Raw genomic sequence first — 25,891 nt, forward strand, 5'->3', positions numbered from 1 at the left:
TAAGCAAGTTTCAACAATACCATTGTTATTGTTATAGATGTACAGGATAGGGTAATCTCTTGGTCCTCTACCGGCACTTTTGGATTCAATGGTACAAGAAGGGGGACCCCTTTTGCTGCTCAAACCGCAGTGGGAAATTCTATTTGAGCAGTAGTAGACCAAGGTATGCAACGAGCGGAAGTTATAATAAAGGGTCCTGGTCTCGAAAGAGATGCAGCATTACGAGCTATTCGTAGAAGTGGTATACTATTAAGTTTCGTACGGGATGTAACCCCTATGCCACATAATGGTTGTAGACCCCCTAAAAAAACGTGTGTAGAAATAAAAACTAAAGAGATTTCAAGAGAAATAAATGATTCAATGATTTGATCAAATAAAATAATATTGCTATGGTTCGAGAGAAAGTAAAAGTCTCTACTTTGACTCGGATAGGACAATAGAAGTGTGTTGAAACAAGAACAGATAGTAAGCGCATTTATTATGGACGCTTCATTCTGTCTCCACTTATGAAAGACCAAGCCGACACAGTAAGCATTGTGATGCGAAGAGCTTTGCTTGGAGAACTAGAAGGGACATGCATTACACGTGCAAAATCTGAGAAAATACCCCACGTATATTCTACCATAGTAGGTATTCAAGAATCAGTCCATGAAATTTTAATGAATTTGAAAGAAATTGTATTGAGAGGGAATTTGTATGGAACTCGTAACGCTTTTATTTGTGCCAAGGGTCCCGGATATGTAACTGCTCAAGACATCATCTTACCACCTTCTGTGGAAATCGTTGATAATACACAGCATGTAGCCAGCCTAACTGAACCAATTGATTTGTGTATTGGATTACAAATCGAGAGAAATAGAGGATACGGTATAAAAACGCCAAAGAACTGTAACGCCCCTTACCCGAGACCGTTTCCGGAGTCGAGCGCAAGGCACTACTAAACTTATTTTAGCACTTAACCAAATTCAGATAATTTATATCATACTTTTCAGACAAGCTGTCCAACTGCGTCATAGTTGCTAAATAATTCATATCTCGAGTTATAAAACTCGAAATCCAAATCCGTAAATTTTTCCCGAATTTATACTCATATATATACTTACCAATTTTTTTATATAATTTTTGGTTGGTCCAATTAGTACATTTTATTAGTTAAATCCTCCCCTGTTTCAGGGTTTGGCTACTTTGACCCCTGTGCACTACGAACCAAATTTCTCTCTGTAAAAAATTCAAATAATCATGCCGTTTGTTTCTCTTAAAAATAGACCCAATGAGGAATCCATACATATACAGTATGACTCATAATTATTTTTGTGAAATTTTTAATGATTTTCTAAAATCAGAACAGGGGAACTCGAAGTCATTCAGACTCTGTCTCACCAAAATTTAAATATCTCATAACATAAAATCCAATTGCATGCACCGTTTCCTCTATATGAAACTAGACTCATTAGGCTTTAATCTCATTTTTTTTCCAGCCCTTAACTCAATTTCCAAAATTTATGGTGAATTTTCAAAGTCAAACTATTGCTACTTACCAAAAACTGTTTTAGTACAAATATTGTTAACTAGTTCATAACATCTTTACTTCAATTCATTCAAACTCTATACATGCCACATAAATCTTTAAACATAAAACAAAAACTACCAGAATTGATCTGAATAGTGTGTCCTGTTGTGTTGATCCGATCTACCCACTTCACTTCAAGTCAATCTACATAAAAATATTAAACACACACAAGTAAGCTTATTGAAGCTTAGTAAGCTCATAGGCATAAAAACACAAATCATATCAAATATCGTACACAATCATATATCTATTAGTTTAACTATTTCATCCTCCAAATCACAATTTCATTAATAACTCATTGGAATAATTTCCATATGGCTACTCACAATTTAACTCCCTTAGGCCCATTTCTCATTTACTTCATTCTCAAATTAGGGAACAATAAGGGAATTGAGTGCTTCATTATCACATTGCCATAGTAAACTATGGACTTTCACATTGTTACGCATCACACACCGAAGCCATAGCCTTGCCATGGTCTTACACGGTTCACATATCATACCGAAGCCATATCCCAGACATGGTCTTATACGGAATCACATTATCACATTATACCGATGCCATAGCCCAGCTATGGTCTTATACGGAGTCACATTATCACATTGCACTGATGCCATAGCCCAGCTATGGTCTTAAACGGGCGCACTTATCACATATTTTTCGTCAATTCATCAGGGTCACAGAATAGAAGCACTCAAATCCATTGTTCCTACTAATTTGTACTTTTAGTTACACATTATTTATTAATTAATGCAAATTGATAGTATTCATCAACAATGAAATACTTTAACAATCATAAGATTTTCATATCAAAACATTGAACTTTGCCATATGAACTTACCTGGACTAATTTGCAAAAGTCGTAGAAATTCAGGGACTATTCTTGAATTTTCTCCTTTCCACGATTCAGTTCGTTTTCTTGATATGATGTAAAATATGAAAAACAAGCTTTCTCCAGACCTTCTATGGCGTTTTGGCTGATAAAATATGAAGAGATCTCTAGATTCTTCAATTTTATTCTTATTTTATATGTTAAAGTTGTAAAATTTCCAATTTTGCCCTTATTTCCCTTATTTTTCTGCTGATTTTCTTGCCTTTGCCGTCCAGCCTATTCACTTTTAGGCTAATTTCCCTTTAAATCTTCCTTCTTTTAACACTTGAGCTATTTAATCCTTTTAGCAAAATTTATTTTTATTACAATTTAGTTCTTTTTATTTAATTGACTACCTAATCGTTAAAATTTTTCAACAAAACTTTAATACTAGCTAAATGAAACTTCATAAATATTTATAGAAATATTTATAGCTTGATTTTCAAATTTGAGGTCTCGATACCTCGTTTTTGACCCGTTTGACCTAATAAATTCTTTTAATTCACTAATTTCACCATTTCACAAATTCTTCTAAATTCTTACTTGACTCATAAATATTAAATTACTATCTTGTTCAATCTTATTTGTCGGATTTAGTGATCTCAAATCACCATTTCCAACACCACTGAAAATTAGGCCATTACAAGAACTTTCACGACGGAAGTTATCTTATAAATGCCGTATTCATGCCTGTTCGAAATACGAATCATAGTATTCATTGTTATGGGAATGATAATGAAAAACAAGAGATACTTTTTCTAGAAATATGGACAAATGGAAGTTTAACTCCGAAAAAAGCACTTCATGAAGCTTCTCGCAAATTGATTAATTTATTTATTCCTTTTCTACATGCGGAAGAAGAAAACTTACATTTAGAAAACAATCAGCACGATGTTACTTTACCTTTTTTTTCCGTTTCATGATAGATTAGTTAAACTAACAAAAAAGAAAAAAGAAATAGCATTGAAATATATTTTTATTGACCAATCAGAATTGCCTCCCAGGATCTATAATTGTCTTAAAAAGTCCAATATACATACATTATTGGACCTTTTGAATAACAATCGAGAAGACCTTATGAAAATTGAAATCGAGAAGACCTTATGAAAATTGAACACTTTCGCACAGAAGATGTAAAACAAATATTGGGCATTCTAGAAAAGAAGTAGAAAAAGCATTTCGAAATTTATTTATCAAAATTTTTAATCCAATGGATTTTGAACCTTCAGCACAATCCATAGATTCGGACCAGAATTGAATAAATGTATCTAAGGAGAATTCACTTTGCCTTTGAAGTGGCTACTCTTTAGATACGCACATCATGATATCTTTTTAATTGATTCAATTTAAAAAAGACCTAAAGTTAGGGATTTATCAATCGGTTGCTCCAATACCCAACCAAAGGCCTACTGCAGTACCAATAAAAAAAACGGTTGCCGCTACTGGACGACGAAATGGATTTTGGAATTTATTAACATTTTCCAAAAATGGTACTGTTAATAATCCCTAGGGTACTGAAACCATTAAAAAAACACCCAATAAATTGTTAGGTACTGTACGAAGTATTTGAAATACAGGAAAGAAATACCATTCAGGTAATATTTCCAAAGGAGTTGCAAATGGATCCGCGGGTTCACCAATCATTGAAGGTTCTAGAACCGCTAAGCCCACGTTACAAGCAACAGTACTGAGAATTACTACTGGAAAAATATATAATGGGCCATGCGGGTTCCCCATAATAATTATGCCCCATACCTTTAGCTAATTTAGCTCTTAATACAGGATCATTCAAGTCAGGTTTTTATGTTATTAGGATGGGTGAATTTTTCTAGATCCATCCCCCAAAGGAATCGGGCATGATAATTTTTCATCATCCGGCTCAAGCAAAAGTCAATCGAATCAAATGGATACAAACGGATACCTATAAAATAAATCTATATTCTATATGTTTAAAATAAATCTATATGTTATCCCCACTTATATGAATGGTTCCATATGTAAGAAAAAAGTTACCCGATTCCATTTTACGGAGTTGTAATTATACATTCCAAGGAATTTCATTTTTACAGGTAAATGCTCAATACCCAAGTAGGCGTACAAAGTTGATCGTGACCAAGTGCTTTATGGGTCGTCTTAGGCCTTGCAATTCACCTTTATCCCAAAAATATATCGAGATTTTTTACATACAAAAGGTTTACTTGTTACTAATATAGTCTAGCCTTTGCTCTTATTTAGATCGCTTATTTCACTCCGATAGTATAATTAAATCGGGTCGATGCAAAAAAAATGAATGGAAGGTGAGGGATGAAAAGCAGAAGAGAAAATGAAGAGTATATATAGAGTTAGTGGGGGTCTCTCTGCTCTAAAATACAAAGGTGAAATGCAAGGCACTAGTGTCATGGGTTGCGCATGGGAGCCCGCAACCATGACACATCTGTGCGATCCATCAAGAAGGAAGGAGGTCATTTGGCCCAATCGGACTGGCCCGTTGCTTGAAGAGATTGAAGGCCCATCTACAAGTTAGACAAATATGGAAACATGATCTTAAAAGATATGATTTTATAATCTTAGAGATCTTAGATATGATATGTAATCTTATAAGATATTATTTTATAGAATTACATATCTTAGATAAGATATGTAATCTTAGAAGATATAATTTTATATTCTTAGAGATTTAATTGTAGATACCCTTTAATCATAGCCGTTGATGTACTTGATTTTGCACCGTTGGATTTGGAGAGGCTCAACTATAAATAGAGGCCTCTTCCCTCATTGTAAGGCACTTGAGTTTTGAGCAATAAGAATTCTTGAGAGCATTCACTCAAAGTTCTCTCTCTCTTGTGTTCTTATTTTCCTTGGCTTGTTCTTGTCTCATTCTTCTTTCATCTTGTTTGGCTTTGAGTAGCTTTCGCTTGAGTTGTGTTTTGGGAAGAATTCTATTGAATCCTTCTTTTGTGGAAGTTAGGCTGACTTAGGCGTTTTTAGAGTAAGAAACTGCCTAAGGCCGCACGGATTGTGAGGCAAGAATCCTAAGTCCGTGACACTAGAAGCTTCTTCCATTTTTTTGTTAGTGGACTAATTGTGGGTATGGGATTGCGGCTGGATTTCTGGAATAAAATTAGTGGACCAAACTGTGGTCTTCTCTCTGGCATGGATAGGCTTTATTCGCTCAGCGAGTTTTTCACCTTTCGTGGATAGATGGGCTGGGTCGGGAGCAGTGACAATAGGAGTTTCAGTCTTAGGCTTTTTTGTGTACCCAAACAAAAGGAAAGGGGTTTATGTCTTCAGTTGCTTAATTGAACATTCTATTATTTGATGAATGTGAACCCTAATTCGAATTCTTTTGAAGAGTAATGAACTGTTCATTTGTGAACTTTGAAAGAGTTTGAATCAGTAGATAAGAGTTCCGAGTTTTTACAATTAAGTATCATCGAATGTAAACCTTAATGGAATTGTTGATATGTGTGGTCATTGGAAGTTAATCTCATGGCACCAACTTTTCCGTTAGAATACACTGGACCGAAGGAATCCGAAAGGTGTTCATTTTCACAATTGATGGGGAAATCTAGGGAGTATTTTAAGGGAGGGAATCGTTCTGGTTTTATCCCTGGTTATAGGCATGCGGTTGAGATCATGGGTGAATCAGAAGGGATTGGGAGCTCAGGACGGATCGATACAGAAATGACAGCATCAGAGGGTACATGTGCACCTAAAAGGAAATGTATTGGTTTGAATGCTGATAGTTACAATAATTTCGGTGTCCCCATGGAAGCATTGCTGTTGTCAAAGATGTCACTATCTGAGAGAAAGAATTTGGAGTTGAGATTAAAAATGGAGCTTGAACAGGTTCGGTTGTTACAGAAGAAAGTTGCTAGTTTGGGCTCGAGGTTAGATTTTTTATCTCCATCTACGGATAACAGGAGTTGCAATGATGGGAAGAAGATGCCTTTGCTTAATAAATTTAATCGGTCTGGAGCATCGAATTCACAACGTAAGAAACGACCTCTTGGAGGACATAATGGAGTCCACTCAAAGAAGAGCACATCGGGACGATTTGAACCGAAGCTGGCCGTTGCAGTGAATAATTCGAATGCTTACTTGATGAAGCAATGCGAGGCTTTGCTCAACCGTTTGATGCAACATACTTTCGGTTGGGTTTTCAACAGCCCTGTTGATGTGGTGAAGTTGAACATTCCGGATTATTTCACTGTCATTAAGCATCCTATGGATTTCGGCACTGTGAAGAAGAAGATAACTTCTGGACAGTATACTAGTCCATTGGACTTTGCTGCTGATGTTCCTCTTACACTCTCATATGCAATGACATATAACCCACCCGGAAATGATGTCCACATTATGGCCGAGACGCTAAGTAAATATTTTGGAGCAAGATGGAAAGCTATAGAAAAGAAGCTTCCTATAACCATGAATGTCGTTGATGCTATGCCTTCAATAGCGGCGGAGCACCCTATAGAAGTTGAAAGGAATTGTGACATCTTGCCTATGAAATAGAAAAAAATAACCCCAAAAGAAAGTATTCTCAAGTCAGAGCCCGTTAGACAGATGATGACCGATCAGGAAAAGCAGCAGTTGAGCACAGAATTAGAGTCTTTATTGCGTGAGTTGCCTGAAAACATTATTGATTTCCTTAAAGAACATAGTTCTACTGAAGGTCAAATGGACGAAGAGGAGATTGAAATTGACATCGATGCTCTGAGTGATGAAACCTTGTTTCAATTGCGAAAACTTTTGGATGGTTATTTGCTCGGGAAGCAAAAAAGCCAGGCAAAAGTTGAACCTTGTGAAATGGAGGTATATTCCTAAGTCTCTATGCCAATACCTTGCTGATTTTCTATCCAGTATGCAAGATTCAAATTGATGATATTGGTTCGTCTTTTTCCCCATTGTAGCTTCCTAATGAGTCAGGATTTAGCAATTCGTCAATGCAGCCTTGTAAAGGTAATTTACTGCACAAGTTGCTGGTCGTGATCCATCCACTTCTAGCTACCCTTCTGTAGAAATAGAGAAGGAATTAAACCATACAAACAGCAAATGCGGTAGTTCCAGTAGCTCAAGCAGTGAATCAGGTTCTTATTCTAGTGGTTGGTACTGTATTGGGTCGTAAATGATACACTTGTAATTGCGAGATACTCAGATTCGACTTTTTTAATTCGAATTTGATTCAGTAATTATCAACCCGAGCTCGAACTCAAGTAACTTGAGCAAGTCGAATCGAGCATCTTAATACCCGATTCAAACAGTCTCACAAGCTTTTATTTTTAATCAGCCTTTTATTTTTAATATATACTTTAAATAATTAGAAATTGTTTGCGTAAAAGCTTAATTCATGCTAGAGCTCGAGTATGGGGATCAAATAAAATAGTTTAATTAAGCTGAGCTCAAGTGAACTTAGGTTGTCTTGATTTTAGAGTAGAGTGAGATCTTGCAGTGTGTTTGAACTTGTTGGGGCATCATGTATCAGATTAATGAAAGAACTGGGAATAGCTTTTGCGTAACGAGGCCATCTTTGTATAATATGAGGTCATGATGTTCACTGTGTGATTGACTGTTGAACTCTTACCATTAAGTTGCTACACCTATTTATTTTTCATGAAGTGTATCGGTGTTTGGCACAGGTGCCAGACACATTGTCGGACATAGGTACAAGGATATGATCTTCCAAATAGATTGAAAAACACAGAGAAAATATGGAAATACCCATTTTAGGCACATAACCGTATTTGATACTTGCACTTGAGTTCAAGTAACAGATTATTTTAGGTCTTCATAGGAGTACACACCATTATATGAAAAAACTTAGAATAATTTAACAATCTCACTCCCGAGTCCAAAGTAACATAGCTTAAAGTTCAATAAAATTTATATAATTGGTTTGCCTACTTTTTAATCCCGTAATTCTGTGTTGGCATCAGTATGTTGGAAATAATATAATAATATATCTATCGAATATTAAACATATAATAATATATTTATCAAATAAAATTAAAATTTAATAGATATCATTTGATTACGACTAAAATTTTAATATTTAAAAAAATAAAATAAAAAATGATGAAATTAAATTATAAATATTACCTCCACAACTTATCCACAACTTATGTGCAGTATAAAAAACTTCCTTTGATAAAAACAAAAAACACTTTTTCCAATATAATAATAATTTTTATATAATAAATTTTAAATTTATCCTTTTATCAAATATATACTCATATATCATTCGTATATACGTGACAATGCAACAACCAACAAGATATATACTTAGATAGATAGCTATATATTGTTGTTCGATTTTGTTAATATGTGAAAAACAAATTTAAAAGGGCATCAAGGGTCTTAGTCTCCACAAAATTGAAAAATTACTATGAAACCCTTCAAGAAATGTTTAAATTATAAATTAATATGTGGTTAAATTGTGCTTTAATTTTAAAAAAAAAATTAAAACTCTTTAAAAATAATACAATCATATATTAATACATGATGAAATTATATTTTAATCTTTTAAAATTTTATAATTCATATAAAAAAATTCACCCGTGATTAAAAAGTCTACCGACTTTAGGCAAATGACAATTCATAATCTTCTCCTAAAAGTAAGAAATCCCTCACCAACATCCATATCTAAATACATATATGAACATACCTATGTAGCTTTGATACTTAAAAACTCTAAATACATGGAACTCTTGGAAAATAATATACATATACTTACATAGTTGAAATAACAAATTATGAGACTCTTCATTTTTTAAAATATTTGTATAAGATTTATATTCTGATAAAATATAATCGTTTAAATAAATGAAAAAAAAATCATACTATGTATAGCCGAAGAACTACAACAACACATATTCTACAAAATATTCTTCGTCCATGACTTTGTCCCCCACCCCCCCCCCACCAAAAAAAAGAAGATATGACAGTCGAATTAAATTATATAAAAATAAATAAACATGCTGTTCTCTAAGGCATCTGGCGTGTTTTAGAACAAGGTTGGTTTCTATAAATTATTATTTTAATAGTATTTATTTATTTTAGTGTTAAATGTGAATTTAAATATGATATATTTGCAAATGTTTATTATTCATGCATATATAAAAATTTAATCACATTAAATCCACTAGTACTTAACGTTAATATTAATATATAGCTAAATCGAGAAAATAACTTAATTGGAACAATACTTTAAGATGCGGATTCAATTAAGATATTTTAAAAGTTTATGGGTCAATTTAGAATATGACCCATAATTTGAAGGTCTATGATAAAATTAATTCAAATTCATAGAGACAATTTTCAAAATTACTCATTAACTTACAACTTGTATAATATAGGACTTTAATTTGGTGTAATTATATGTATAAAATATAGAATTTGATTCAATTGTAAATCAAGTTACACATGTTCAATACATATAATTGTTTGATATAAAATAAACAAACATAAAAAATGATGTCATAGCAACCGCAATGTTAGCCATATGTTAAAATTAAATTAAATTAAATTTAAATTCAAATTTTCATGTATGAGATCATAATAAAATTAAATTTTATGTTTAATTTTGTTATTTATCTAAAATATATACATATAATATTGTAACCCATTTAATATAAATTAAATTGTGCCATATTTACAAGTGAAAAAAATGTAAAATATATAATTATTAAAAAATATGTAAAAGATAATTAAGGTTTCAATTGATATAGTAAAATTTAAAGATTAAAATTTATGATATTCTTATTCAAATCTTACAGTGTGGGGATATTTTTAAATATTTATTTTACATTTAAATAGTATAGATATATCTTATTTTATATTTAAATTTTTATCTTATTTAATAAAATTTCCTCTTCCTTTTTATGAATAAAACTATACATCTTTATGGAAAAAGGTGATAAGTGAATATCATGTCCCGTACTTAAAAAAGCCTTTGATAAATGTATATCAACTTATTTAAATATGGGACTTGTGATGAAAACAATGCATGGCCAAGGTGGATAAAGCTTTTAATAAATGATTGACAGCCTCAAATTAATGTTTAAAACTCTTTGGTCCCCCAAAACATAAAAAGCCTATGATTTAGAGGTAGTATGGTAGATGTGGGTGGGGTTTGGATTGAATTTAAGAAATGAAGGAATAAAAATTATTTAATTTTAATTATAAAAATATTAATATTAATATAATAATATATTTTTAAAAATTGGTTAATGAGGTAAAAATATCATGAAAGTTTATGTACTGAGCATATGTATTAAGAATTATATTACATTTTGTTTATTTTATTCAAAAAATAATAATTTCTATATAACAGATCAAAGAGCATAATGATTATTTTTATTAAAAATTTTATCGATTTCATTTGTTAAAAACTTATGTGACTGGAAGAATAATCAGATAATTACATGTGATGTGTCACATGTACTTTTGTTAATATACAATGACAAGTTTTTATTAATAAAAATTGATGAATTTTTAATAGAAAAATCAGTTTACTTTTTGATTTGACGTACATGAACTAAATTACTATTTTTTAGTAAAAGGAGCAAAATGCAATTCGAAAATACTTTACTCAAGCCCATAAATTTTTATATTAATCTTTATATATTCATATAAGGCAACACTTATTCTCTAATCTTGATCGCTTTTTTTTTAGTTTTTATTAATGTGATGACTTATCACTTTGAATTGTACGTCATTTTTAATCATTTTAGTCTAAATAACTTCAAAGTGTTATGTCAAAACCATTTTCTACCATAAGTTAATTTGATGATATTTGAGGACACATTAAATTTAATTTTTAAGAAATTAGATTTTTATTAAGATTATAATTTTTTTTCTCAGGTGCAATCAATCACCTATGAAATTATATTTTTAAAAAGAAATTTCAAAATCCTTTAAAATATAAATTTAAAATCTGCATTATTGAAATAGAGAAAGAAAAACAAATTTGGGTTGTGAAATCATAAAATTTAATTTTTACAACCTCACACATATATATAATTTTTATTTCTATTTGTTATATTGATAGTTTTAAACTAAAAAATAATATATATAATTCAAACTTAATTAAAACATTATTTCGACTTTATCCGGACAAAATATGAGTGTTACATATTATATTATTACAATTACGTGGACTAAAACCGAAAAAAAAAAGAAAAAAGAAAAAGGCCCGACTACTTTTATGGAATCATCATTGCCTTTAAAGGAAGGTAATTGTGTATCCGTTTGTATGATTTCTTTCCTTATTTTTGTTATATTTATATTTAAGTTTTATAAAAGTATTTAAATTTTAATATGTTGATATAAATTTTATTTTTATTTGGATTGTATGTTTCTTTATGCTGCTTTTATTACGTTTGTACTATATAGTTGTTTTCCTTTTCATGTTAGGTTCATGCATATGTGATTGGATTTTAGTTTTATATATTTATATAAATATTGATATGTTTTTTTATCATTGCATTTCGTTGTAGTTTATATAATTTAATTTTAGTAACCAATTATTTAATTTTTTAAAACAATAATATTTGTAATGTATTAATTAATAAAAATATTATCACGATAGATATCTTAATTTCAAAAAAATATATATATCTATTATAAACAAAAGCTATTCTTATGCTATGCTCAAGTGGCATAGAATGGATTAGACGGGGTAATATAGACGGGGTAATATAGTCTTTCATTTAATCCTTTCAAAATTTATTTGAATTTAGTTTAGTAGAAGTTTGGTTTGAGTTGGGTAAAGAGGGAAGATTTTTTAACTATATATATATACGAATTTTAGTTTTGTGCGTTTTAAATATTAGCTTAAATTTAAATTGAATAATTTAAAGGGATATATCTTATGAGTTATAGTTTAATGTGTAAATTTATACACAAATTTTAATTTTATGTAATGTTGTATTTGAATTTTTTATTTTTTTTTCAATTCTCATAAATTATTAATGTAATTATCAATATATCATCATTTTATGTTTATATATTACATACAAATAATTATATTTATTCCATAATAAAATAAATTAATATATTTATTTCTTTAAATGTGTATGATTAAATCAAAATTAAATTTTCAAGTATATTTTTAAACTACAATTAATTTTCATGTCTCATTTTAAAATTTGTCCTAACATATTTATATTTAAAATTTCATTATAATATATATGTTAATATAAGCTTTTAATATTTTTAAAGCAAAAAGATGGGTTATTTAGTATAATCATTGAAAAATGAATTAGATATTTGTAAATAGATAAATTTGCACAAATAATCACCCAATTATAGATAAATTTTTTATCACTTAACAGTTAAAAAATGGTCACCCATATTTTCGTTAATTGAACAATAAAAAATGTGCATTAATTTTTTAATTTCCATAATAACAAATTTAAACATCAACCTATTTATATATTTTATTAATTTCACTTTGATTCTGTTTATTTTTTAAAATATAAAAATATATAAACATTATATAAATACATGAAATATAAAAAGTTCCAAGAAATTTTATATATTTTTAAAAATACAAAAAATCACTAAAAATTATAAAAAACTTTAAAAGATTTTAAAAATTCAACGAGATTCCATAAACTAGCGTATATATTTAGTATTAATATATTTTTATAATTTTAATTTTTTTTTGTGAATTAAAAATTACTAATAAATTAACATAGCAAATATAAAGATACTTACTATTCAATCAGAATAAAAATAAATAATTACGATTAAGTGTATATTTTCTATTTTTACACCTCTATATTTCAAATTTCCTCAAATTTCGATCTCTCCGCCAATCTCCCCATAGTTTCAAAATCATTTTCTCTTCTGCGGCTCCTCCTGGTCCTGGTTTAGCTGTATCTGTTTTTGCCTACGTTTTAAATTTTCTCGATTCAAAATTAAATGCTCTAAAATCATAAGCTTTCTTCTTCTCTAAATCCCTAATAAGTTCCCCCAGTCAATCACTCTTCTCTCCCTCTGCCTCTTGTTTTCTCAATGGCAACTTCAGCTTTCAAGTCAACTACCAGGAGGGCTTCCCTCGCTAACTCTCCCGGTGACTCTTCTTCCTCCAATCGCTCTTCCTCCGGCCACCGCCGCGCCAGGAGCCTCAGCAGATTTTCCCGTCGGATTCCTGGAGTCGGCGACGATGACGATGAGCCTACTCCGGCTCCGAGAAGCAGGGGGAGGTTTGTGAATACAGTCAGGGGATCGGGGTTCCCGGAGATTAGTCTCGACGATCTCGCTGTCGAGCTCTTTGATTCCTCCCTCCGAGGCCGTTCGGTTTCTCGGATGGATGACGTCACACCATGCAATGGTAAAGGAGGAGGAGGAGAGAGTGTGGCTCAGAGAAGAGGAAGGTCGGTGTCCAGGCAAGGATCCAGGGGTAGTGTTGTAAATAATGGTGCTGGAGGACGGTTAACTTCGGACACTGCTATTTCCAGGAGGAGAAGATCGGCCTCCGTTGTTCGGTATCAAATTAGTGATTCTGAGGTACTATTTCTTTTCAGTTCTTCCCTCTCCATTACTGTTGTTTTTATTCTTGTGCTTGAATTAATTATTTAGATGAATTCTTTAGTTTGTATAAACATGGTTAAACTAAGCAAATTAGTTAATTTATTATAAAAGTGAACAATGAAATTTTAAAGAATGTTGAATTTTGATTTTTTTTTCAACATAACTTTAAAAGACTAATCAGTCTTTCTTAACATTCAAAGTTACCGACATCTAAAATATTCTCTCTGTTGCTTCCAAATTATCTGTATAACGTTAGATTTCTCACTTTGATAGTAGAGGGTCTAATTAGCTCTTCAGAGCTTATAATAAGTGGACCTACCAGGTAGTTTAAACTATCAATTGTAATATTGCAAGGAGACATTATCCGGTGACTAGACTTAACTATCTGCTTGTTTTGTGCTTGATGTTTGCTTAATTTGGACTCAAAGATCAATTTACGTGGACAAGCCAACTAAAGCTTTTACCGTTTGTGGCATGCACTTGTACCACCTCCTTAATGGCGTTGCTTAGTTGAAGTTTAAATACAGTGTCCAAAATGAGAAAAATGTGGGAGTATTTAATGAGGACATCTGGTTTCTCTTTTGAGTATCCAATAATTATCAAACTCTTTATGGTATTGCAATTGTCATTGCTATGTTCCGAAATTTTTAAGTTCATCCAATGGCATTTCTTTTATGGATGACCAATCTGAGTACATAGTTCAGATGTTCTTGACTTGGATGGCAGATCATTTTCTATATTTGAATACAGGTCATCTTTAATCAGCTTAGGTATATTGTGTTGCATTTGATGAAAGTAAATGAGGAACTTTGGAATTTTTGCATGTCAAATATGTTTATTTTCTTTTAGTAATATTAAAGGTGAAGTGTCATTGATAATAGATAGTAATGTATCCACTTGGCTAACTTGAATGGTTAGGTTGGCTTTAATAAAACGTATTATTATTTTTCATTTTGCAGGGAATAATAATCAAATACTAACTTGGTGATGTGTATGCTTTTGTGGTTCCTAAAATTTGTAGAGTGATCTAGATCAGTTGCAGAACCCAAGCAACCGTGCTAGCATGAAGAGTTCCATTGGTGGAAACAATCAGTTATCCTCCACTCATAAGCCAACAGCTTCAAATAATAGACAAGGCTTAAGAAGATCTCTCAGCCAGAAGGACTTAAAGTATCACGATGGCTACTCTGTAAGCATTCTCTATCTCTTCGAAAATGTATCATTCTAACTTCTACTATCACCATTTAGTTGTGTGGAATTTCTATATAAGGGTTCTATTTAGTAGTTGGGTTAATCCTTACTATACCTAGATATCTTTTAGAATCTTTCAGGCTCATTTATGTCAAATTTATTTCGTTAGCTTAATGAAATTTATACATACATGAAATCAGAGTCACTCTTCTGCCGTAACTGATGATGAAGGGAGGGATGCTGCTCTTTCCAAAAAAAATGGGGCGGAGAGGACAATAAGAGCTGTATATGCACAGAAAAAGGTTGCTCTTCTCTTTAAAAAAATAACAATTGTGTAGTAACCTCTAGGAGATATTTTGCTAAATCTTTTACTTTTGTATTTTCCACCCGCTAGGGAGACCACCCCATTGAAGATGATGTGAATGGTGGATTATATGCCGCAATGCGTAAAGAGTTTAGACATGCTGTGGAAGAGATCAAGACACAACTTGAACAAGTCTGTAATTTTATGTTCTGGTCAATGTTTTTAATACTTTATTCCCTCCTACTGGAGCAGAATTTGCTTCATAAATTGTATGCTAAACTTGTTGGATGGCATCTTGGTTTATGCAGTCAATGGTGAAAACAAAGAACTCTAGCATAGCAAACGTTGATACCTTGCAACCTGACAATTCTGACGTTATTCAGGCTATTTCTACAGCTAGAAGGAAGTGCACAACAAAATTGGAAAAGGTATAATCATTATCATCAACATTCTGTGGCATTTATGTGATGATTATGGTCATTGGTACAATAGGGTTTGAGTTGCCTGTGCATTTGGCATCTTTAGTCTTAAACTATTTATATTTTATACAGTGAACTTTATAGTTTTTTTTTTTTTGTTGAAGATGTATTGGTTCTTGCTTAATACTCTTGGTTTATGATAATCCTGAACCTATCTTTCTTCCAGATTTTTACTCTATATTGAAAATCAAAATAAGGTTGCATTTAAGTTGCTTTTGATGAAAAAAGGTAACTAACTTTTCATGTATATTAACATGGTTTATGGTGGTTTATGCTTAACGAGCTGATGATTATTAATATATATCAATTGTTTACTCAGGTCTTTGATGAATTTATTCCCTTGATTGAAGCTCTGCACCTCATAATGGAAACATTAGTGATTGATTTTATTTTTTTGATTTGACAGTCGGAGAAGCGAAGACAAGATTTATTGGCTGAGATTCTATTGGAGGAGCAGCATGGGAGAGAGCTCTCTAAAATTGTCAAAGAACTGCTTCCTGAACCGAAGAGCTCTTTTGTTGAGAAACCAGTACGGGCCCGAAAGGTACAAATTCCCCTTACACTCACTGCAATTATGCATGACTTCGTAATCTATATGGCTATTTTTGAGTCCACACCATTTTCTTTGTTAAATCCACTAGATTCTGATGTTCCTTGATGTAGTAAAGGTGATTTGATCTTTCTTTTGATTGTTTAATCAACATACAAATTATTTCCCAGAGGAGCAATGACAGATATAGGATGTCCCGACAATTGACTGAGGAGGCTGAAAAATATATCGAGGATTTCATTTCTAATGTTGAAGATACAGATATTTCATCATTAGATGGGGACAGGAGTGATACTACCAGTTCAAGCATAGGGGGAATAACAAAGACACCAATTTTCCAGAATCCAGCAGTGTTTAAATCTGTCCCTGTTGAAATGGATGGTGTACTGCTGCCTTGGTTACAATGGGAGACTTCTAATGATGTTTCTCCGTTATCTTGCGAGAATAAATGCAATATTTCTCAGGTAATCTTATGCCCTACAATGGCAGTTCATAGTAAAAAGCTGAATATCCAACACTATTCAATCTGTTTTTTGGCAAATTCGGATAATTTCTGAATTTGGATATTAGAAATATCTGAATTTCCTTTGGCTTTTCTTCAAATAGTGTTGGATATTCAAATTTTTTATTACAATCGATTATATTTATATAATGGATTCAGGTATTTGAATTTGATTTAAATTTTTTACGTTACTCTAACTCTACAAATATTTTTTCTGAATTATCTATGTTTAACATCCACCTTCGGTCGGTTTTCTAATTTGAGGATGAAGATAAACATATACCTATGTCCAACAATCCTAGATTGAGTAACATAGATCTTTTAACTTGTTTAGACATGGTTAAATCTTAGGCACAATAATAAATTTAAAAAATCAACAAATTTCATAGAAGTTAGAAAAATTATTCCTCTCAATGTTGACGTATATGTAGACCGTCAGCATGCTATCTTGTCAATGTTATTAAAATTTTAAATAATTCAGTCAACAAAGTAATTTGACTAGTTGAAGGTGGGGAGCCGAAGTAATTCAAAAAAAAAGAAAAAGAAAAAGAGTAGGGGTTAAATTTGTCTTTATATTTTAATTTTATGTTTCTATGTTTAAAATGTTTAGTTTAACAGATTTATCAACGGTAATAATATCTAAATCAAAGGTAGATTTGGATAGAAAGTGGATAATAACCAGAATTCAGATGTCAGATATTTCAAAATTTGTAGATGAATACCTAATGAGTTGTTCATCTCTAGCGTTTCTATATATATGGATTTATATATGTGTTGCATTGAGATGATATAGGAAGCAGTGAGTGGGCAAGATCTAAGCGATCAATTGACCAACAGCAGCAGCCGAGGGAGTTGGAGCCCAGAATTTAGTGATTGTACAATTTCACAAAATGTTGTATTTGGAAGTGGAAATTACCAAAGCCAGACCTCTTCTTCTTCTTCAAATAAGATGATAATGAAGTTGGATTTGGATGATTATATAAACACTGGCAGTGACGAAGATTTTCTACTTGAAATGCGGAGCCAGCGACATGGAATTAATTCAGGTAAGCTTCTACTTTGTAACATGTTCTTTTAGTTACAATCACATATCTTTTTTTCTTTCTAAATTTTTAGACTACAATGGTAACTTTGTAATTTATTATTATTTAATAAGGGTTTCTGTTTGGATGAAATTATTTTTTAAAGAATGTTAATAGGAAATTTGTTAGTGAAAATTCATTTCAACAATTTTCTTTCGGTCAAAATCTTTCAACAAGTTTCCTAATGTTGGATAAGGTGATTTGTATTTTTTGTCCTACACTTTTTTTTTTTTGTAAAAGTTTTATTTTGTTTCACCTAAAAAGTATAAAATATTAGTATAAATGTTGATTTTTCAAATAAAAAATATTTATATTGCGTCCATCCACTGCCCAATATAAGCTCGGACAGAAGAAAAATCTCACTTTTGGACAACTTTTAATTCATATGATTACTATTAAATATAATATTAAAAATAAATGCTAGATTTTGTATTGCCTAAATTAATTCCCTATTAAATAATAAATTTATCATTTCTATTAAAAATTATTAATTTATATGGTTAAAAACTGACGTGATTAATAGAATAATTAAGTGTTGATATGTGAAGTGTTATTTGATGTAGAGATAAATTTTTAACACTAAAAATAAATTTTTTTTCATAAATTTATACAAAATTGGTGTGATTAATAAAATAATAAAATAATAAAAAATGATATACCACTTGTAACTTATGGTGGCGTGTAAAGATCAAATTTTAACCAAGTTACAGAATTAATTTACCATTCCGAGCTCACCAATGTACGCACTAAGCAACAAAATTACGAAATTCATGCCCCAAAACAAAGCGTGAAATAAAAACAACCCCAAAACACAACTAAACGATATTTATTGTTAGCACAAACATTTCAATAAATACAAACCTAACCTGAAAGCATGACAAAATATAAGGCCTACATATACGCACACACACACACAAGCAGAGCTTCATAAACCCACAAGTTAACCCCTAAACAAAAGAAAAATCTACTCAACCCAAATAAAAAGATTACTAACTGAACAAATAACAGCTTGGATCCTAATTCCTGTATTTAGGTATATAAAATAGACAATTTTTATGGTGTCAAAGAATGTTCTATCAAGGACATAATTTCGCAGGAATGCAGTTAGATCCGACTCGACAAGCACACCGAGAAAACAATTCAATCAATTTCGCCTTCCTCAACATCATTTACTGGCTCTGGAGCACTTTGAGGAGGTTCATCTTCATCATCGTCGTCCGGCTTCATGTATAAACCTAGTTGTTCGAGGGGATTACTTACTCCCCGGAGTTTGAAACTTCCCAACTCATTTTGAGAATGACTTGGGCTAGTCTCCTCCATGAAATCAGGCAAAGTTTCATCATTGGTCGTAGTAAGCATCTCTAGATCTTCCATAAATTGACTGTTCTCGTTGATATCCACTGTCTTCTCCATCTGCATAGAGCATAAACTTTTTCGCATCACTATAACCAATGTTGCTCAGACTCTTCATCGTGTTATTAAGGTAACCATGTTTGACACCTACGGCTGACACATCCATACATGGATACAACTTTCCAAGGACTCTCCAAATATAAGGAATTTTTTCATGGAACTAACTGAATATACCCATGTCGTATACACACCCACATCCGACACTGCACCACTTTAGCCACATAATAATGGTATCCTGATTTACCTTTAAAAGAGCCTGACGTGCTGCTTCTCTCTCCAGCTCCCTCTTCCTTTTGGCTTCAACAGCAGCTTCAGCTTCAGCTTTTCTCCTTGCCTCTTCCGCGGCTTTGGCCTCTGCTTGCAACCGTGCTTTTTCTGATAACAGAGTAAAAGGGATCATTCAGAGAAACCAAATGAACATTAATCCAGAAAAAAAAAAACAATAATATGAAGTCTAAACCTTCTCTTTGCCGTCTTTCAAGTTCCTCCCTCTCCATTCGCAGTTTCTCCGGATCACCTTTCTCACCCTGATCTCAATCACGTGATATATACATTAATATTGAGCCATTGACCATATTGTATCTACATGCTACTACTGAACTGACCTTTTCAAGTGCCTTTTCTCGAGCTTTAAGTATGGTGTCAGCAAAACGATTCCTCAATAAAGCTGCACGATAGAGCTTTTCGGGGGAGACTTGCCTCTCAGATGGAGCACTCTCCTCTATAATATTACAGCATTACGGATGAGATTAGCCCCAACAGTAACAGTACAGCCTTCTTAATAATTATGCTTACCCTCTTGTTGGCCCTCTACCTCAACAGCACTAGGTTTATCATCTGAGAACTCAACTTGACCAAACTCATTTAGTGACTCTGTACAAGTACAAGACGAACAGTTCATATTTTTAAGACAAACCGGGGATAGATTTTTCATGAGGCATGCATAGTGGGTAAAAGTACCATGAAAGCCCTTGTACTAGCAGTTGGGTTGCATTTTGCCCTCTCTACTAAAAAGAATGGGCAAATTAGTCCAAGCATATCAGATCTAGGAGCAAACTGATCCTTCTAATAAAAATTTCATCCATTTTTTCTGTTAAAAATTTGGTCTCTATATGTTAGAATGAGGTACATGTGGACCTATAATTGTCTGGTTATTTTGTCAACGTCAGTTTTTAACAGAAACGACCAGTTTGCTTTTTGATATAATGTATAAGGACTAATTTGCCCAATTTTTGAGTAAAAGGGGTAAAATGCCCAATACAAGAGTCTCTATAGTATTTTTACCTGCATAGTGTGCGTGTACAAGGATGAGAAACTTACGATTTGCACCATTGGGAACTGCAACACTACTGTTGTTTAAGTCCAAACTTTTTCCCGAATCCATATTTTCCTATGACAAAGGGAGGGGAAAGATAATCCTTAGAACTGTGATTCATTATGTCTCAAACACACCTACTTTGATTCCCAAATTATCAAGATATAGAGATACCTTCGTAGACCTAACAGGAACTGAAGCTTTAGCAGCATCCGACTCACTACCAGAATCAGTATCTGAAAAGAAAAATATCAAATGAAAAAGGAAGATTTTGAAAGAACTGATACAAGTTTACAATTGCTTTCAATTTGCAGTCAAGATAATACATACCAAAAGGCTAGGAAGTCTTTTCCAACATACAGATGCCAACACAGAATTAGGGGATTAAAAAGTAGGCAAACCAATTATATAAATTTTATTGAACTTTAAGCTATGTAACTTGGACTCGGGTATGAGATGGTTAAATTTTTCTAAGTTTTTTCATATATTGGTGTGTACTCCTATGAAGACCTAAAATAATCTGTTACTTGGACTCAAGTGCAAGTATCAGATACGGTTATGTGCCTAAAATGGGCATTTCTATATTTTCTCCGTGTTTTTGAATCTATTTGGAAGATCATATCCTTGTACCTATGTCCGACAATGTGTCTAGCACCTGTGCCAAACACCGGTACACTTCATGAAAAATAAATAGTTGTAGCAACTACATGGTAAGAGTTCAACAGTCAATCATACAGTGAACATCATGACCTCATATTATACAAAGATGGCCTTGTTACGCAAAAGCTATATATGATGCCCCAACAAGTTCAAACACACTGCCAGATCTCACTCTACTCTAAAATCAAGACAACCTAAGTTCAGTTGAGCTCAGCTCAATTAAACTATTTTATTTGATCCCCATACTCGAGCTCTAGCATGAATTAAGCTTTTACGCAAACAATTTCTAATTATTTAAAATATATATTAAAAATGAAAGGCTTGATTAAGCTTGTGAGACTGTTTGAATCGGGTATTAAGATGCTCGATTCGACTCGCTCAAGTAACTTGAGTTCGAGCTCGGGTTGATAATTACTGAATCAAATTCGAATTAAAAAATTCGAATCTGAGTATCTGGCAATTACAAGTGTATCATTTACAACCCAATACAGTACCAACCACTAGAATAAGAACCTGATTCACTGCTTGAGCTACTGGAACTACTGCATTTGCTGTTTGTATGGTTTAATTCCTTCTCTATTTCTACAGGAGGGTAGCTAGAAGTGGATGGATCACAGCCAGCAACTATATCTATGACCTTTTCAACTTGATCATTACCTAGAAAGAAAGAGAAAAATATATATAGGTTACGATTTGAACTTGATATATAGTAATAATCCAGCAACCAAAAGATGTGCAGCAAATTACCTTTACATGGCTGCATTGACGAATTGCTAAATCCTGACTCATTAGGAAGCTACAATGGGGAAAAAGACCAACCAATATTATCAATTTGAATCTTGCATTCTGGATAGAAAATCAGCAAGGTATTAGCATAGAGACTTAGGAATATACCTCCATTTCACAAGGTTCAACTTTTGCCTGGTTTTTTTGCTTCCCGAGCAAATAACCATCCAAAAGTTTTCGCAATTGAAACAAGGTTTCATCACTCAGAGCATCGATGTCAATTTCAATCTCCTCCTCGCCCATTTGACCTTCAGTAGAACTATGTTCTTTAAGAAAATCAATAATGTTTTCAGGCAACTCGCCCAACAAAGACTCTAATTCTGTGCTCAACTGCTGCTTTTCCTGATCGGTCATCATCTGTCTAACGGGCTCTGACTTGAGAATACTTTCTTTTGGGGTTATTTTTTTCTTTTTCATAGGCAAAATGTCACTATTCCTTTCAACTTCTATAGGGTGCTCCGCTGCTATTGAAGGCATAGCATCAACGACATTCATGGTTATAGGAAGCTTCTTTTCTATAGCTTTCCATCTTGCTTCAAAATATTTACTTAGCGTTTCGGCCATAATGTGGACATCATTTCCGGGTGGGTTATATGTCATTGCATTTGAGAGTGTAAGGCGAACATCAGCAGCAAAGTCCAATGGAATAGCATACTGTCCAGAAGTTATCTTCTTCTTCACAGTGCCAAAATCCATAGGATGCTTAATGACAGTGAAATAATCCGGAATGTTCAACTTCACCACATCAACAGGGCTGTTGAAAACCCAACCGAAATTATGTTGCATCAAACGATTGAGCAAAGCCTCGCATTGCTTCATCAAGTAAGCATTCGAATTACTCACTGCAACAGCCGGCTTTGGTTCAAATCGTCCCGATGTGCTCTTCTTTGAGTGGACTCCATTATGTCCTCCAAGAGGTCGTTTCTTACCTTGTGAATTTGATGCTCCAGACCGATTAAATTTATCGAGCAAAGGCATCTTCTTCCCATCACTGCAACTCCTGTTATCTGTAGATGGAGATAAAAAATCTAATCTCGAGCCCAAACTAGCAACTTTCTTCTGAAATAACCGAACCCGTTCAAGCTCCATTTTTAATCTCAACTCCAAATTCTTTCTCTCAGATTGTGACATCTTTGACAACAGCAATGCTTGCATGGGGACACCAAAATTATTGTAACTATCAGCATTCAAACCAATACATTTCCTTTTAGGTGCACATGAACCCTCCGATGCTGTCATTTCTGTATCGATCCGTCCTGAGCTCCCAATCCCTTCTGATTCACCCATGGTCTCAACCGCATGCCTGTAATCAGGGATAAAACCAGAACGATTCCCTCCCTTAAAATACTCCCTAGATTTCCCCATCAATTGTGAAAATGAACACCTTTCGGATTCCTTCAGTCCCGTGTATTCCAACGGAAAAGCTGGTGCCATAAGATTAACTTCCAATGACCACACATATCAACAATTCCATTAAGGTTTACATTCGATGATACTCAATTGTACAAACTCGGAACTCTTCTCTTCTGATTCAAACTCTTTCAAAGTTCACAGAACAGTTCATTACTCTTCAGAAGAATTCGAATTAGGGTTCACATTCATCAAATAATAGAATGTTCAATTAAAACCCTAATAAGCAAACACCAATCAATATTCAAAACCTAACGAATAAACTCCAAGATTATAAACATTCTCCATAAGTTCTAAATCAATGCCATCCCAAGAAGCCCTAAAACTCTTTTACTTTCCTTTCTTCGCCACTCAAAATCTCAAAATTCTGTTTCCCTCGTTTTCGAGCAAACTTGCCTCGACGATGAGGATTTATTGAAGAAAATAGGAAAGAATCAATACTTGCAAAGCCAAAAACAGAACTTTCAAAAAAGAAAAACTAATCTAAGCTCGTTTCGAGGATAAAACTCTATTGAAATGAGATCAGATCGAACTAAATAAAAGGAAGAACGAAATGCAACTAAAACCTACACATAGAATCTCGAATTTCAAAACCTGGATTCCGCAACAAAGCCGCTGAATCTCTTGATTAAAAAAACCCTGGAGAGAGAAAAAAACTGAAATTCACTCTTCAACGAATCTTCGATTCGCAGGGCAAGCAAATAGAAAGAGAAAATGCGAGCGAAATACGAAGAAAATTAAAAATGAAAAATGAGAGATTTGTGGAAATTGATGGGCTAAGCGTTCAAACTCATTTCCTTATTTAAATGGCCCAAAAGGATACTTTACCCGCTACTATTTGAAACTCATCTCAGCTGTTGATTTGTTTGGTCGATGAAATCTAGCGGTTAAAAAGACAAGACAGCAAGTTGTCAGATTTTGGTCCTATAATTAATAAACAAGTTTACTTGTTTGATTAGTGGACTTTACTTATTTGATTAGTGGAATCTGGATTAAAGACTTGGATTAAGCGTTATATAATTCAGTACCTATATATTAGATTTGGATTAAATTTAAAATAATCAGAGTACTAAAATAGCAATTAACCTAATCAGGTAAAATAATCACTTCAAGTGTGCTTAAACCTTAATGGTTCAAAAGGTCATGGATAGTTATAGTAATTGGTTGTGGAAGATGTTAATCTGAACCTATAATTTAAGATTGGTTTTCTTTAAAATACCTTTTGTTTATTACAATGATTGGCGGTTAAAGGTAGATTATATTTTTTTCCTTTTTTGCAGCAGCAAGTTTGTTCAAGTTGCTTCTCAATTACATGCCAGAGGACAAGGCATCCAAGAAGGAACGTCTGTTGAAAAAAGCACCGGCTGAAGCCGAAGGAAAATCTGCCGAGTCTAAGAAACCCATTGTCCTTAAATACGGTCTTAACCATGTTACCTACCTTATTGAGTAGGTTGCCCTCGAAATTCATCAGTTTATCCATTGTGTTATACACTTCAAAGTAAGAAAAGCAATGGTTTTCATTGTTCTGGCTTGTGCAGAACAAGGCTCAATTGGTTGTTATTGTTCATGATGTGGATCCCATAGAGTTGGTAGTGTGGCTCCCTGCATTATGCAGAAAGATGGAGGTCCCTTACTGCATTGTCAAGGGGAAATCTCGTTTGGGATCGGTATTGTTTTTCCTTTCAGTTTCTTTTTTGCAGATCATCGAGTTTGCCAAGTTGTTTTTACTTATTTGCGTTTAATGCCTAATACCGCAGATTGTTCACAAGAAAACTGCTGCCGTTTTGTGCTTGACCACAATTAAGAATGAGGATAAGTTGGAGTTCAGCAGAGTCCTTGAGGCTATCAAGGTACGATTACACCTGCTGTATTTTCTAACTAAATTTTATAAATTATGGAAGATCTCATTGAGTATGACTGCATGTGTGATAGCGACTACCATACCATCAACTTGATTGCAATAGCTGAGGATACCCCTTGATTGCAACTAGTTTGAATTAATAGGATCAAAGAGTATTCCATGGAAATGAGTTTTGGTTTATTGCAAGATAAATGTTAGCATAATAATGAAATGAAATGGTGGTTAACATGGTGTAAATATGAATGGGAACAGGCAAACTTCAATGACAAATATGAGGAGAATAGGAAGAAGTGGGGAGGTGGTCTTATGGGCTCCAAATCACAGTCCAGAACCAAGGCAAAGGAGAAGCTTCTTGCCAA

The 25,891-nt window shown here is 32.9% G+C and overlaps 2 protein-coding genes and 1 pseudogene across 5 annotated transcripts; 2 read left to right on the forward strand and 1 right to left on the reverse strand.

Annotated features, from left to right (window-relative positions):
* The first annotated feature begins 5,846 nt into the window (after positions 1-5,846).
* LOC121206067 (transcription factor GTE10-like) lies at positions 5,847-7,569 on the forward strand (annotated as a pseudogene).
* A 5,663-nt stretch (positions 7,570-13,232) lies between these two features.
* LOC107931499 (uncharacterized) lies at positions 13,233-25,521 on the forward strand. Of its 3 annotated transcripts, XM_041077399.1 has the most exons (11): positions 13,233-13,955; positions 15,001-15,168; positions 15,371-15,472; positions 15,565-15,666; positions 15,783-15,902; positions 16,360-16,497; positions 16,674-16,967; positions 17,799-18,051; positions 24,952-25,117; positions 25,210-25,338; positions 25,429-25,521. In XM_041077399.1, the coding sequence occupies exons 1-10, from the start codon at positions 13,461-13,463 to the stop codon at positions 25,253-25,255; spliced, it is 1,884 nt and encodes a 627-aa protein (XP_040933333.1). In that variant the 5' UTR covers positions 13,233-13,460; the 3' UTR covers positions 25,256-25,338; positions 25,429-25,521. The 3 variants fall into 3 exon arrangements, with proteins under 3 accessions (XP_040933333.1, XP_040933334.1, XP_016718893.2); XM_041077400.1 differs by lacking the exon at positions 25,429-25,521 and having other exon boundaries at positions 24,952-25,121; positions 25,210-25,336; XM_016863404.2 differs by lacking the exon at positions 25,429-25,521 and having other exon boundaries at positions 24,952-25,221.
* LOC107931449 (transcription factor GTE8) lies at positions 18,895-24,530 on the reverse strand. Of its 2 annotated transcripts, XM_041077398.1 has the most exons (10): positions 22,370-24,530; positions 22,223-22,271; positions 21,989-22,132; positions 20,990-21,051; positions 20,821-20,890; positions 20,296-20,373; positions 20,106-20,221; positions 19,961-20,027; positions 19,745-19,875; positions 18,895-19,500 (listed from the first exon to the last, which is right to left on the reverse strand). In XM_041077398.1, exons 1-10 carry the CDS (start codon positions 23,693-23,695, stop codon positions 19,228-19,230), a joined length of 2,316 nt encoding a protein of 771 aa, XP_040933332.1. In that variant the 5' UTR covers positions 23,696-24,530; the 3' UTR covers positions 18,895-19,227. The 2 variants fall into 2 exon arrangements, with proteins under 2 accessions (XP_040933332.1, XP_016718814.2); XM_016863325.2 differs by lacking the exon at positions 21,989-22,132.
* Positions 25,522-25,891: the final 370 nt, after the last annotated feature.

The sequence above is a fragment of the Gossypium hirsutum genome, chromosome A09 (genome assembly GCF_007990345.1).
Source record: "Gossypium hirsutum isolate 1008001.06 chromosome A09, Gossypium_hirsutum_v2.1, whole genome shotgun sequence".
Taxonomy (NCBI): domain Eukaryota; kingdom Viridiplantae; phylum Streptophyta; class Magnoliopsida; order Malvales; family Malvaceae; genus Gossypium; species Gossypium hirsutum.